Source organism: Hypomesus nipponensis, chromosome 3, assembly GCF_054491055.1.
Source record: "Hypomesus nipponensis isolate SF chromosome 3, ASM5449105v1, whole genome shotgun sequence".
Lineage (NCBI taxonomy): Eukaryota > Metazoa > Chordata > Actinopteri > Osmeriformes > Osmeridae > Hypomesus > Hypomesus nipponensis.
In genome coordinates this window covers 10,592,501-10,608,425 of record NC_140363.1, presented here as the reverse complement: position 1 = coordinate 10,608,425, position 15,925 = coordinate 10,592,501, and the positions used below count along the sequence as shown (strand labels likewise).

The 15,925-nt window shown below is 44.9% G+C and overlaps 1 protein-coding gene across 1 annotated transcript in view; it reads right to left on the bottom strand.

Moving 5' to 3' along the window:
- Window positions 1-1,784: 1,784 nt before the first annotated feature.
- The window catches only part of bcl11ba (BCL11 transcription factor B a), a 47,466-nt gene continuing 33,325 nt past the window's right edge, over window positions 1,785-15,925 (bottom strand). The window contains exon 3 of the mRNA XM_084683268.1: window positions 1,785-4,465. Coding sequence (XP_084539394.1) covers window positions 2,481-4,465 — 1,985 coding nt within the window. The 3' untranslated portion in view covers window positions 1,785-2,480. The remainder of the gene's footprint in view (window positions 4,466-15,925) is intronic.

The window sequence follows — 15,925 nt, the reverse complement described above, 5'->3', positions numbered from 1 at the left end:
TTCACAAAGAATTACCTTTTTTTCGATTTCAGACAATAAATAGGAAGATCAGTATTCAAGGCACACTCATGTCAAATTGAACGGCAGTACAAAAACTGTCCCAAATAAATTACTTTCATTTTTTTATAGTGCCAGCATTGGAAAAGCCAAGCCTAACAACACTGGCACTTCAATCTCAGGTGATTCCAAACTCAAGAACCCTTTAAGCAAGGACCAGTATCAGTATATCCAGTAATTTCTTGCTCAGAAGCCGTACCTTCCATTTTCCTGTCTTTTTGTGTGTGTAAAAAAAATAAAATAAAAAAAATCATAAAGTGCGGGTCAATTGCGAAGAGCTGTTTGTTTCTTCCTTTTTTTTGACAGACTTTGCCTCAATCCTAAAAAAACTGCTTCATCTTGGATGTCTGGGGAGGAAAAGGGGGAGCTGTCAGGTTTGCATTTATTCAAAGTAACAAGGAGGGAGGTCGTGATTTTGGGCAAAAGATGGTGCTTGCTGAAGATTGAGAAAAGGTTTTCCTAAAAAGCTCAGCTGTGCATTCTGTGTGTGTCAGAGTTGCTACTTCTCAGAATGCGTTCAACTACACATCACAGGGAGCCCTGAATGAGAGGAAAGAAAGAAAAAAATAGTCTTACTGTTTCGGCACACGCTCAACAGATATCTACACACAAATTGTATCTAACTGTGCAATTTTACTGGTCTGCATAACTGCCACTGATTTGGGTCTCACAGGGGATGTGATCACATTAACCAGAAAACATTATTGTATATAAACATTTTCGACTATGGCACACTATACAATCAAACTACCTACACAGTATAAATCCATTCATGTTTTTAAAAATGACAAATAGATATTTCTAGAAAAGAATGCATAGGGCTGTTTTCAAGTGATATCATAAACGTTGTCGCATATTGTAGTTTATTTTGAAATAGAATCTGATTTAGAATCAAATCTGGTTGAAGAGGTGACATCCGCCTTGGCTGCATGTATGACTGATTAAGTCCCCTTTCTTGGATAAACAATGCATTTAATAAACAATGTATCAATTACAAGCAGTACCATTTAAATATGAGTTAAAGACTGCAATTGATTAATCTTAAATTGAGTATTGTTTTGAAATTCTACAATATTGCCCTGTGTCGTAACTAACATGTGCGTTACATAATTTTAAATGTGTCTAGGTTGTTTTGAATACGATTTTAATTGTACTACTAGGTAATAGAATGTAACAAACTATTTTTGGATCTAAATATTGACTGGCAGATAATTGAGCAGGGCAGGGGAGGGTTAGTTTGGGCGTGGGCAAAAACAAACGCTTTAAGCTCATCCAAGGAATGATAATGAAGGGATGAAAGAGAAAACAAAAAAAGCAGGTCCTACAGCTCACCCTGAAATGTCCCTGTGATCCAGCTAGATGCTACACAGCCTTGCGCTATAGTAGGGGAGGCTAAAACAGACCATCCTTACTGACAATTAAATCTGTCCTATAGCTATGAAATCAATACATATATATACAGACCATGACCACTACTTTTGCACTGACTAAGTGCAAATGGTCTGGTTAAATTGGGGATAGGTGGGTTTAGGTGAGGTGTTTTGATGTAAACATTTTGAAAGTACAATGTGGGACTTCTACAAGAATATATGAGTAAGGTCTTGGTGCTCTAGAGTTGTCTGGGGGTAAGTACTAGGTACCAGTAAGCAGCTGCCTTCACCATAATCAGTTTCTTCTTATTGGAAGGGATGTCCTCTACAGTAGGCATGGTTTATGAACCTCACAATTAACTTTTGATTTAGATTTACTGTCATAAATGACACTCAGTGCTACATATCCAATTAGATTGACATGTTTAGAAATCAGTTCATCCTACAATGCCAAAGGATTGTTGTCCGCGCATATCCTATCATGTAAAATAAACAAAAAATTGTTTTCTCAGTTATGCTTTTTTAAGATTTGAAGATTAAATTCGGCTTCTCTTCAAGAAATTACATGTGTAGCTTTAATGTACATGTTCTATAAGCAGCAACCTATAGATTATTCAATGGATTTCTGTCTGCTAAAAATCTCAGGATATTATCTGGGTATTTTTAAAAGTTAAACAAAACTCCCAGCAATTTAAATCAAAAAGTAAAACAAATTTTAAAATGACAAAATAAAAATGTACCTGCACATGCCACAATACAAAATCCAATAAATACAGAAATTATTGCACAGTTAAAGGCTCCACATGTTATGACTTAATTTGTTGTCTGATCTGTTGTTTAAAAAGGAACGCCAAATGAGGCAGCTTAGACCGGCTTCAAATGGTGCTGTGTGTTTGTCTGTCTGTTTTCTCAGTTGGCAGTTTCTTAGGCAAAAACATAAGATTAACCCAAAATCAATATTTATGAAAGAGTATCCAGCTACCCCCTTTGTACTTTTTTTTTAGTTTTTTTATTCAAGTTGTGGCGAAGAGCTTCAAAATAAGGAAATCTGGCTTAGCTTCTCTCTGCTTGTTCAATTTTGACCTCGTTGGTCATCAAATGTTCCCCGTGCCACTTTTTCATGTGTTTCTCGAGAGTGCTGTACACGCTGAAGGGCATTTGGCAAATGTCACAGCGGTATACTTCCTTACCCAGCTGGCCGTGTGTCTTCATGTGGCGCGTGAGCTTGGAGCTCTGGGCGCAGGCGTAGTTGCACAGCTCGCACTTGTAGGGTCGCTCCCCCGTGTGGCTGCGCCGGTGCACCGTCAGGTTGCTGCAGTTCTTGAACACCTTGCCGCAGTACTCGCACGTGTCGCTCCGCCGGCTCTCCTTGGAGCCGGGCCGACCAAGACCTGCGCCGCCCAGGTGAGGGGTACTGCCCCCGCTGGCAGTGCCACTGCGCCCCGACAGCCCTCCGTCCAGAAGGTCTCCGGGGGGTGTGGAGAAGCGCAGGCTGCCGTTCTCGGAGGAGTGCTCGGAGGAGGTGGCGAAGGGAGATTGTCTGGAATCGGTGAAGCCCAGGAAGGGGTCTTTGATGAAGTGCCGGGACGCGGCGTATCCCACCAGCCACTGGGAGTAAACGTTCTCGGATGGGATGAGTGGTGCCGCGGGCATGTCCAAGTCCTTCTCGATCTTGATCCTCTTGTTGGAGGAGTTGGACAGGCTGGGGCTGGTGATGGGGGTGGGCTTGCGAGGGAACAGCCCTGAGAAAGAGTCACTGGACCCACAGTTTCTGCCATTGACAGTGGTCCTCTCCACCCTGTGGTGGTCCATCTCCCCTACCACTGAGTCCTCGTCTCCGGTGTCCCGCTGACCGTCTAAGCCCCTCTTGGTGAAGGGCATTCTTTTACGATTGTCGACTATCATGTTATTGTACTGCTGTATAGTGCTAAGGCCCACACTTTCCACCATCTTTCCCAAGGATAGTGAGGATTTCTCGTCCGAGGAAGGCTTGGAGCCGTTCTCACGGTTCCGGTAGAACTCCGACTCCATGCTGAAGTTAGACTCCGGTCGGCTTTCGTTCTCCTGCTCCTCTTCCTCCTCCTCTTCTTCCTCTTCCTCGTTGCCCTCGCCCCGGAAGTCCCCGTCGCGGTTTTTCATGCCTTCACCCGTTACATCGCTGGTTCCTGGTTCTGGGGAACTTGTGGCAGACAGGCCATCGTCAGAGCGCCCGGTCATGGAACCTGCCTTGTGCATGTGGGTCTTCATGTGGCGCTTCAGCTTGCTGGCCTGGGAACACGCATGGTCGCACAGCTGACACTTGTAGGGCTTCTCGCCGGTGTGGCTGCGCCGGTGCACCACAAGGTTGCTCTGGAACTTGAAGGTCTTGCCGCAGAACTCGCAGGACTTGGATTTGTTCGTCTGGGGTGGAGTGGTGCTGCTGGGTGGCATGGGTGGTAGGGGAGGGGTGCTAAGAAAGGGCGACTTGGGGCTGGGCTGGAAGGGGTTGGGATTGAGCAGGCGGTGCATAGGGTTGGCCCTGCTGGGTGAGAGGGGCGGAGTGGCGTTGTTTCCCGCAAGTTCGCGAAGCCGCCTGGAGAAGTCCATGGACTGGGACTCTATGGCCATGGGTGTCAGGCGCATTACCCGCTCAAAGGCACTGGGGTGCTGGGAGATGAGACCCATTTCCTCTGCGCTAAGGCGTTCCAGACGGTGTGGGTCCAGGTGGTGACGGGGCGGCGGGCTGACAAAGGGGGGGGTGTTGGGGAGGCGGTTCTCCACAAAGCCTGGTGGGGGTTCCCGAAGCAGGGGCCCAGCCATCCTCAGCAGGTGGAAGGGGTTGTTGTCACCCAGAAAGTTGGTGAGGGGGGACTGGGGAATTGATTCTGGACCCATGGGGGGCGGGATGGTAATGCGTGGGGTAAGGGAGGCGCTTGAGGGGTTGGACTCCAGGTAGATGCGGATGCCGTGGGTGTTCTGGGCATGCTGGAGGAGGAACCAGGCGCTGGGGAAGGGCTGCTTACACGTGGTGCAGATGTAGCTCGATGGCTCGTCCCTTCCTATAACACAGCAAAGGTAGATACAACATGTTTTATTACAATTTGACTCACACAATACATTAATATATAATACAGCTACAGCATATAGTTTGATGAAAACAAAATTGAATTCAGTTTTGGCGTGTTTGTGTGTGTGTGTATGAGTGTCTGTGTGTGTGTGTGTGTCTGTGTGTGTTTGTGTGTGTGTGTGTGTGTGTCTGTGTGTGTGTGTTTGTGTGTGTGTGTGTGTGTGTGTGTGTTTGTTACAGGTCATCCCCCAAAACAATAACCACTCCCATATTCTAGTCAAACAGTCTGAAGAGAGGCCGAAAACACTGGACACATTTTGGTTATGCATTTTGTATTTGCCTAATACTTCCAGTGGATCAGACCGTCTTGGATCGTCATGTTGTCACATAAATGGGACATACTTATCACAGTTTTGACAAGCATTTCCAAAATCACATAAGAGTAGAAACACTGTATCTACGCTTCAAGTGCTTTTTAATCTTTTCTCTCAACAAATCTCTAAATTATTATACCAGACAAGTGCGTGTGTTTGTGTGTGTGTATTTGAAAGCAAGAGAGTGTCTGTGTGTGTGTTCACATGGATGTGTGTGTGCAGTATGTCTGAGTGTGTGTGTGTTTGCCTCTTTAAAACCGGGAACCCCTCCAAGCAGAGGGACTTTCATCATTAGCTAGCCCAAAATGCCAAGATAGTATGGCTGTATACTGAGAAAGCACAACTTAAACTGTGATTTAAGGAACTCTTATCACTCTCAAGCAAATAAAGAAGCAGTGCCTCTAGGAAACAAATAAAAGAGGGAAGGAAGCGAAGGAAAAGAAAATAAACCCTAATCGAGAGTGCATCAAGATAAATGGCCTCTAATAAAAACAAAAAAGAGAAGGGACTGAGAGGAAAGAGTGTAAACGTATGCTAGTCTCTGAGATGTGATTTGGTGTTTACTGTAAGCTGTTGCTATTTAACATGGATCCCCAGGGTGGTTTATGTCTCTTTAGCCATTCAAGCTCGATCAGTCACTGGTAGCAATACCCCACCATTTTGGGAGGAGTCTCTCAATACATGTTTACTTCAGACTCATTGCACCTGTTTAACTGCAGTCTTTATGTCCACCATTGAGCTGTGTAAAGGGACAGTTGTTCAACTACTTTCCATATATACAGAGGAGGAACTCAAATATTGACTCAGCAATTATTGACTGAGAGGACTCGGCAGCACTCCATCCTGTACTACACCACTTTCCTTCCAACATGGCATGACGGGAATGTGACAAACCGACTCAACAGCTTTCCATCCAAGAGCGTAACTCATAGAAAGAAAACCAGAGAGGGGAAAAAAAGCAATATCCTGGGCTGTTGTGTTAAGAGATGCTTCAGAGATCAATAGGGATTTGAGAGTGTCAAAGACTTGCCTGCGACGGAACTCTCTGGATATGTAAGAGTGAGACTACAGTGAGAGTATGTTGTTGTTCTCTACCTTTAAGCAGACATGACTAATTGATGCCGCATCATCTGTGTTATTCAGAGTCCCAGAATGCAAAATTGACTTGTTTCTGTCATGACACAAACAGGTAGATTGTGCAGAGGATGGAAAAGGATACTTCACATAACATGCGTCATGCGTCTCAGAGATGCTGGAAACACACACACGCACACAGCGACTCTGTTTAGCTGTTTTATGTAAATTCACACACACGTCTGGTATTATAATTTAGAGATTTGTAGAGAGAAAAGATTACACTGAAATTACATCTCTGATGTAAATGTTGTCTTTCGTAAAATAATGAAATATAATCTAACTGGTTTGAACTAGTGCATCATTTTCTGACACATTTAGGACAGGCTAATTAATTCAGTGTGTGGGTGTACTAACTGACCAACACAAGTGCACAAAGGAATGACTTGTTGTTAAACAGCATAATAAAATGGAAATATGTTGAATAGCTTATGCAAGTATTGACAAGATGTCTTTCCTGAGGGAGATTTGAAGAGAACTTGTGGGTGAGCCAAAGTGGTTTGAGGCTAAACCCTGCACAAGTTCCCTGCACAAGAGAAACACTCAGAATTACCTTCTCACCATCCACACACATCCACAACATCAACATGCAATGCAGTTTGAGAAAGAAAAGTGAATGGTAATTTTTCCTTTAACATCTTAACATTTGCATCCTGTCAATTATCTTCAACTGGTTGCTGACAGTAGAATAGCTTAATCCATCCGTTTGGACAGAAAACTTTAACACCCAGTCTATTCCCCCTAGCACTTAGCGGTGAACATCAGAAAGGTCTCTTTGTAAAAGCTTTTCTTTCTTCCTCTCCCCTGGTTGGTAGTTTAATGTACTTGAGTTGAGGAGAGGAGGCTGAACAGCTGCTTACCTCTGCAGTCTGCCGTGGTCCTATAAACCTCTCTGACTTAATTATAGTGGACATACATACACACACATAGGCACATGCCTGAACTTACACACGAACACACACACAATCCCGCATGCATGGATAGACACCCCCCCCCCCAAACCTCAGTCAAAAGGCTAACCCCCCCACACACACGCAGCCTCCTGCCCCATTTCTCTATATTCTTCCCTATCCAGCCCCCCTCACACCTCCACTACATACAAACATAACAACAGGGTCCTTATGCCAACCCCTCCATCTTGTACCTCCCCCTCCTTTTCTAACACCCCACCATTCTGTTCATTGTTTTACAGCCTTGCCCATTCATGACATTCATCCATTCTTGCCATGACATTCCATAAAGAATTTGCTGCTTGTGCCCCTCCTTTTCACCTGCCCCCCCCCCCCCCCCTCTCTTTCTATCACTGCCTGGGCAGAGCAAAGAAAGGATCTTGTCAGCGACACCCAATGTCTTGCAGGGCAACAAAAGTCATCGGGGGTGCTAAATGTTCATTTCTCCACAAAGTAGAAGGAATAGGGGTCGAAATGACACAAAGATTGAGAAAGAGAGGAGGAAATAGGTGGAGGGAAGGAGAGAGTGGCTACTGCTCGCCTGAGATGGTATTTCTTTCTGTGATGAAGGGAGTCGGGCGTGAGTTTATTGAGGAGTGTTCAGTGCTGTGCCCTCCCGGGGGGAGACGAGACCAACGCAGATGGCAAATAAAGTATGCAGCCCGAGGCCACAGCACATTATGCTAATTCTAATGTCAGCTGTACTTTAATATACAGCTCTATTTAATCACCCCATTATTTCCCATTTCCATATGAAAAAAAGAGAGGCGAATGAGAAAGAGAGAGAGAGGGAGAGAGTGTGGGGGAGAAAGATGGGGAGTAAGAGAAAGAGAGAAAAAAGAGAGAGGGAGAAAGGGATAACCCTGGACAGCCACTGCTGCTGTGGTAAGGTGCTGGGTGGAAGGGTGGACTTGCGTGTGTGTGTGTGTGTGTGTGCGTGTGTGTGTGTGTGTGGAATGTGTGTTTTATAACGATACATACGTTGAAAGAAGCCCTATTCATTTCTATTAATACACTCTTGCTTTCTTTCTCTCTCTCTCTGTCTCTCTCACACACACACACCTCATCACTCAGAGATGACCCGTTGCCATTCTATTCTCTCAGAATAAGTACAAATCAAGCTTCTGCACTCCCCACAAGGCCACCCTTCCACTCAAGCACGGCCACCACTCACACTCCACCACCTCAAAGTCATTCAATTGCCAAAAAACTCACTCCACAAAGAAAGTTCCTTAAGCATAATCAAAAGTGACTGAGGGGCCATGAACAACGCTCTTTAAGAAAAAAAGGAGAGTGAGTAATGATCTTGTTTTCTCAGAGACGCCCTTGCTGTGCAAAGCAGCTGCTCCGCTGAGGGGCGAGCGGGGAACGCCACTGTGTGTGTGTCATCCACGGACGCTGCCTCACACCACGCAACGCCCCACATTCAATTAAGCAGAAATGATGGCTAATAACTGTCTTAGGTTTCCAAACAGGCCTTGTCAAACGCTGCATGCCAATCTGGGACTTTATGGAGCACACACACATGAACACACAAATACACATCCACACAAGTGCACGCATGGATGTTTGATCAGACACGCACACTCAAACACACATACACACACACACACGCACACACACACACACACACACATGCACATCTATGCACTGCCACATGTGCTTACTATGTGTGCACAGAGACACACACACAAACACACACTTAACCATAGAACAAACACCGACAGCCCTGAAGTCTCGCTCATCTTAGAAACGTTGCCAAGGAGACATGAGGCACAGGACCAATCATTGTCCTCGCTTTCCAGGAAGTAACCCGCAGAACGCTACAGTTATCCAATCAAAAAAGCAGGTGGTTTACCAATCTTTTCTCACGCTGAGGTGTATCACAGTACTACCTCTATTGTGATAGATTGAACCAATCACGCTTCACTCATTCCCTTTCCCTAAGCACTGGAAACTGAGGGGGAATGAAGCAAATTGGATGTCTGTGTGTTTGAGAGTAAATCACTTCAAATAACTGCCGCTGTGATTGTGAAACACTGTCCGCTCTCCCATTGTCATCTGCTGCATTTACGGGATTAAAATAAAAGCTCTGGAATCATTACGCCATATCATTTTAGGCGTAGGAGGCTGGGGAAGAATAAGACTATATTCTTTTCATTCATTGGACAAATTTAGTATTTATTTGTTGTTGTGAGCTCAACTGGTTTAGAGGTGTTTGTGTTTGCCCTGAAAACGGGAGATGCAGAGTGAAAGAAGAAGAGACAGAAAGACCGGAAAAAAGAAAGAGAAGAATCCACAACCAAATTGTAATCACCAGCTCTTAAAACATAGAAATCCAAAACACAAAAACAACAAATGTCATGTTTTTCACCACCGCCGCCACAAAAGCCTGGGTGCTAAACTGGAAACGAAGCAAAGAAAGGGGGGTAAACGATCAGACGAGAGGAAAAAGAAGGAAGAAAAAAAAAGAAAAGGAAAAAAAAGAAGAGTGTGGAGCAAAGCTATAGCATCTTTCTAATGAGGTGCTCATTTGCTGACATTGGTTTTTACTGTGGGGACTTCATTTAGGCTGTCATTAAAACCATTATCCGCCGTGAAGAATTCCTACGTTTCATACGAGAGCGCCGCCCGCCCGCCCGCTCACTCGCCCGCTCGCCGTGTTTGGGTCTGGAAGCCCTTTCTCTCTCCATTAGTGGAAGCGTGCCGCACTGGTCTGGCCCGCCGCCTGTGTTTTGTTTGGCGGCGGTTCACACACATCCTTGGCAGCGGAGCCTCGCTGGATGCTTCACAGAGCGCAGAGAGAGAGAGAGAGAGAGAGAGAGAGAGAGAGAGAGAGAGAGAGAGAGAGAGAGAGGGGGGGAAGAGACGCGCGCGAGAGGAGAGGAGCGGACAAGAGAGGAACGCAACAGTGAGGGAGAGAGGGAGGGGTGGCGGTGATTGTGTGTGGTGAGCTGGATATTTAAGGGAGGGGGTCTGTGTGCGTGCCAGTGTGTGTGTGTGTGATTTCTCAAATGAATTGAGAGAGATAATATTCAGAGGTTGAGATAATACTTCAAATTGTGTCAGAATAATAAAACACAGACATTATAGAAACACTGAAGGACTCAAGAGCCGCAATTGAAGGATGTTATAGATTAATTCGAAATTGCAAACACTGATAAGAATTATAAATATTTATAATAATTATGGAGTAATTTCACACACAGAGTACAGTACACACACGCACACACACACATAATACTTCACATTTTCTGTCACGCAGCAACATATCTACTAAATCAACCCTCGCCAATAGTTCATGCACCTCACATCTCTTTGGGGACACACACTCTCACATCCTGCACTTTGGGTGAAAAATAATAATACAAGGGTCTAATATATGCATGCATACCACCAGAACACACACTGGGTCTCCATCATCACAAATGCCATTGTACTGTGCTTCTCAATAGTGTAAAGAAGAGTAAAGAGAGAGAGAAAGAGAGAGAGAGAAGTGGGTGGAAAAAAGAGAGGAGCAGCCTGCCGCTCGGCATTCTGGGTTCTCCTCTTCCCTCGCCCCCTGGGGTGCTGTGATGTGCGTCTCTTCAGAAGGGCCCATGTCACAGCACCCAGCCTCATACACAAACGCCCCGCAAATTTGCATCTTTCCACGTGGTACAGGACCAGCCATATGTCACCAAGCAAGCAGAAAAAAAGCAAGGGAAAAGACACAAGACGGGAAGTCATCCACCTCTCCTAAAATCTGTCCCTCATCTTATCAAAGAGTCGTTAGTATATATTCTAAAGATTGGAAGAGGATTGTGAGAGGATAAAGATAAATGGAGGATGGTACTGTGATCAACACAACTCAACGTTAATCAACACAAAAATGTGCCCCCCTTGAGAAGAAAGAAAGATCAACAGCCAGCCATTGAAGAGAAATTAATACCATATTTTATTTGGTCAAGAGGGTGTTTGGGTTGGGTATGACTGCATGTACACAGAAGAATGTTGACCTTGTTCATAAACTGAATGGAAAATAAATGCTACAGGCTGTTAATTTAGAACCAACGCTGCTGCACGTTTCTCTATCTCCTCTCTCTACGCTCTCTATTCACACACACACACACACACACACACACACACACACACACACACACCCACACTCACACAGGGATGCCACACTCCGCTGGCCAGCGGCACTTATGAGCAGCAGTGACTGCAGCCAGCTAGACGAATAAAAACGCTCATTACCCAATGATTTCAGTTTTCACTATGATTCAATTTGCGGTAATTACTGTGGCCGGCGCTAATAAAAAAAATTTGGAAACGAGAGAGAGAAAAAAGAGAGAAAGAACGGGCTACAAAAAGCGGAAGGTCAACCACCAGTTAGGAGTGTTCATTTTCATCTCAATGTATTCATCCTCTGCGCCTAATGGCCCAATTTCCTCCCCCTCGCTCCTCAATAAATATTGCTGGAATTACAGGTTAAATAGCTAAATTAAATCATGGCTATTATGGCTGGGCCGTGTTGCACCCGCTTGGCTTCAGCTCGAAAGAGAGGGAGGGAAAGAGAGAGAGAGAGATGGAGAGAAACCAGACACAGAAAGAGAGGGAGGGGGGAGAGAGAGAATAGAGAGATACAGAGAAAGAGGGAGCTCTTCATGTACAATTACTGGGGAAGTGCCAATCGGTAGACAGTGGGCGATTAATGTCACAAGAGTCGGGCCATCAAATGATTACATTCATTTCTCTCGCCTAGGCCCTCATCGCCATAGCCGGGAATAGAGAAGACTAGCGCAGAGAGGGGGAACCCTTGCTACTGGCAGACAACAAGGCTTTATTTGTTCCACTTTATGGGGCTGATAAGGTACATGGGAGAAGGAGGCCAAGGACAATGTACACGGCTAATTATAATGTAAATAATGAGCCATAATTCAGCTGTGCTTTTTTATGACTAAGTGATTGTCAGGTGTTAGTTGTTGCAAAGGCTTCGTGATCCGGTTTGAGAGGGACTACTTGCGTTGGAAGGAGACACAATTAGCTGGAGGTGATGAGTCATAACAGTGTGACTATAGTAAGATCAGATCAAAGGCAAAGACAGAAAGGCAACAAACATTACAGTTCTCATCATGGTATCGTCTCGCCACTGTAAATGTGTGTGTTTGTATGCACACATTTGTGGATCTGTATATTTTTGTGTGTCTGTGTGTGTGTAGGGGAACTACATTTATAAATGTATGCGCGTGTTTGAGTGGGTGTAAGTGTGTGTGCAGGCAAGAAAGGTCAGAGAAGGCTGTATCCCACTTCAAAACTGGACATCCTGTTAAGCAGGGCTTACTGATATAACCTGGTACTTAACTCTGTGTTAGAGCCTGGCTTCACTAAGCTTGTCTTGGCCCTCTTTCAACCTGCAGGAATTCTCACAGTAGGGTGCTTAAATTATTAAGAAGTAAAGATTATGTTCATTATATTTTCACTCTTACCTTCCAACTCAATTCCTTTCAAGTGTCCTCCACTCCTCTCCTCTTCTGTCTCTCTCTCTCTGACTCACTAGCCAAGCACTCTCACTCATTCGCCTCTCTCTCTCTGCTTTCCATGTTTCTATATCTCTCTCTTCGCTCCATTCTCTATCTGCTTGCGCTCTCTCTCTCTCTCTCTCTCTCTCTCTCTCTCTCTCTCTCTCTCTCTCTCTCTCTCTCTCTCTCTCTCTCTCTCTCTCTCTCTCTCTCTCTCTCTCTCTCTCTTACCTACTTTAATTCCCATTTGTGTAATCACACATTGATGCAGAAATCATTAAGAGTCTACCGGGCACGTCCTCTCGCAGCCAATCAAAATAACTCTAAGTGTCCTTTATTTGCATACAGGAAGTGTTCTCTGTAACTCAGGGACATAAACCCAGTGAGTGAGCGCTGTGCTCTCTGGTGCTCTCTAGGCGTCCGATTTAGCAACCTCCTCCACAACTGTGGAAGGAGTCAATGTCACCACACGGCTCATTTACATAGAGAACAAAGATGACACGGGCCCAGGGCACAGGGGGCTGAAGAAGAGAGGAGGAGGTGTGTGTACCAGAATGTGTGTATGTGTGTGTACATGGATGTGTGTGTGTGTTTTGGCGTGTGTGTGTGTGTGTGTGTGTACGTGTATGTTCGCCGCCTTTGAGCTGTCCGCTACAGCTTGTGAAAAGTTTCCTGACATTTCTTGCATTATTAAGCCAGGGGCTTCATTAGCATGTCTATGATCCAGTGGTCTCCCCAAGCCCCCCGATGGCTCACCTTGCATGGCTAATGCCTTGTTTATGACTATCATAGCAAATCAGGAGGCAACAATTACATGCAAATCAGTGTGTGTGTATGTGTGTGTGTTCTTGGTTGAACAAAGCCAGCTGAGAACTGAGGTTACACAGGGTATACAGACTTTCGTTCTAGACTGGTAAGCATATGCTGTATGAAAATAATTGTGTGATCTAATAATAAACACGATTTGTCTGTATGCATGTTAGTATTTATTTGTTAGTGTGTAAGAGGGACAAGGTGAGAGGGCGAGATCAATAGAAAAAGGAAGAGGGATAAAAGTAAATGAGGAAAAGCGATAGAGAGAGAGAAAGAGTATGAGAATGAGAGAGCAGAGAGAGAGAGAGAGAGAGAGAGAGAGAGAGAGAGAGAGAGAGAGAGAGAGAGAGAGAGAGAGAGAGAGATGTAAGAGGGTGCATCCGATGGTGGACAGCATCTCCTTTTCGTTGGCAGTGCAGGGAATCATGGGTGATTTACTAAGTGTAAATGAAGCGGAGGAATCCGGCCGAGCAGCTGTTTTTCCTGCCTCTTTGGCACACACGCACACACGCACACACACACACACACACTCGGACTGGACACTGATCTAGCCAGAGAGACAACATCTGGTTTCTATTCTGTTGCCCTCACTGGCCAAATCTCACCGTGGACAGATTTCCTTTCAGAGGGGATCAACACACACTCCTCCACGGTCTGGACACCACTCCTCTTTCATCCCCCTCGCTATTTATCAGTCTGTCCATGTGTCCTTGTGTTTTGGCAGAGTCTCTCTTTCCCTCTATCTCTCTTTCCCTCTCTCTCTCTCTCTCTCTCTCTCTCTCTCTCTCTCTCTCTGTCTCTGTCTCTCTGTCTGTCTCTCTCAGTCTCTCTTTCACTTTATGAAAGAGTTCTCCCCCCTCCTCTCATTTAGCCTTAATCAAATCCCATTTATAGTTCATTTTGTGTGGCAGTGTTAAATTGTTTTGTTTTTGTTTGTTTTGAATTAAGTGGCTGGAGTGTATAAAATGCCTCATATTCTCAAAGGGCTTTTTTATGAGTGCGTTTAATGTATCTACAAAAACAAAGACCACACAGAAACTTAAATTAAAAAGTTAAATGTAAGGAAATGAAAATCTAACACTATCCACTGATTTGATTGTACTGTATTGCACCTGCAACTGCTTAATTTGAAGATGAATCCAACATGGCAAAAAAAAAATCTGTTCTGAAATGTAGTTATGAATTACTTCATGTTTGTAAACTGTCCATTCCTCGATAGTAGAAATTGGTATGCCAGTATTGGAAGAGCTTGTAAACACCTAATGTCAAATAAAACCACACAAGGTTGTGGTCTCATCTCGTAACCAAAGTTAATTTTGCACAATGGCCATCAAAGAAACTTTCCATAAACCCACACTGTGCCTCACGTCATGTCATCAAGTCGGATGTTATTCTTTTCATTTTAAAGAGAATGAGGGGGCAGGGGCATTGGTGTTGACATGGCGTTTATGTACTCGTCAATGTCAAGTCTCTCTTTCTCTCTGAGTGACAAAGACTCTTTCAAAGACACATTCTTTTTTTTTCTTTCTATGGACAAATGACATCCTGGCATCCCAGGGTGCTTTGCATTACGCTGCGAGACGTCTATCTCCTCACGTGAGATTAGGAGACGACAGGATTAACGGGGTCGTGAGGGGAGGCAAGTGTGCATGTGCAGTATGTGTGTGTGTGTGTGTGTGTGTGTGTGTGTGTGTGTGGATGTAGGTGTGTGTGTGTGCCAGCCTACGCATGTACTTATGTCAAGACCAAGCTCAAGGTGGAAGGGCGAGGCGGGGCTGGGTGGAGGGGGCGGCGGAGGGGTTTGGGGTCCTGGCATCCTATCTTATGAATTTTAAAAGGAACACTGCAAGCAGCTTAGCCAAATCAGAATGAATTAAATTCATTAGCTGGGTCCGGGTGACAGTAAGTACCCCAGCAGAGCTGGCACAGGAATTAAGCCATTCTCTCCTATAAAGACCCGTCACTCCATTCCTAGCCTGGGGGGAAAGAGGGGAAGAGAGGTGGTGGAGAAAAAGGTGGAAGGAGGACAGGATGAGAAGGAGGAGGAGAGGAAAAGGGGTGTCATGACGTTTATAAAGGTCTGTTGGAGTGCTGGTTGGACACCTATTGCCCGAAGGCCTGGCATTGCAGATGGGAAAGGGAGGAGGAGGAGGAGAGGATGGGAGAAGAGAGAAAAGACTTCTCCTCCTCCTGTCACCCCTGCTCGGAATCCAACTGCTTGCTGGGATACACTGCAGAAACTTCAATCAAACGTTAAAATAAATATTATTCGGAAATGTATTCAACCACAAATGGTAGACTTGCGGTTATTGAAGCAGATGTAGTATTGCTGATACACTGTCAATTACATTTCCTACTAACAATGCATCTAATACTAACAATACAATTGCAGGAATAATAATTAAAAGGAACCACATTTGAAATACAAATATCAAACATAAAATACAACGTGTAAATATGTTTCAAATTCTCAGCGACAGGCACTGGTAATTTCCTGGAGTGGTGAAAGCCTGTGTTTTGGGTCCCTGTTAACAAATTAGAGGGATTACGCCGGAGAGTGCCAGAGCGTGCTAATCCCATGCACTGGCCATGGACAACTGCACCTGGGGAGTATGTGTGTGTGTGTGTGTGTGTGTGTGTGTGTGTGAGTGTGTGTGTGTGTTTGAGGGGACAGGATGAG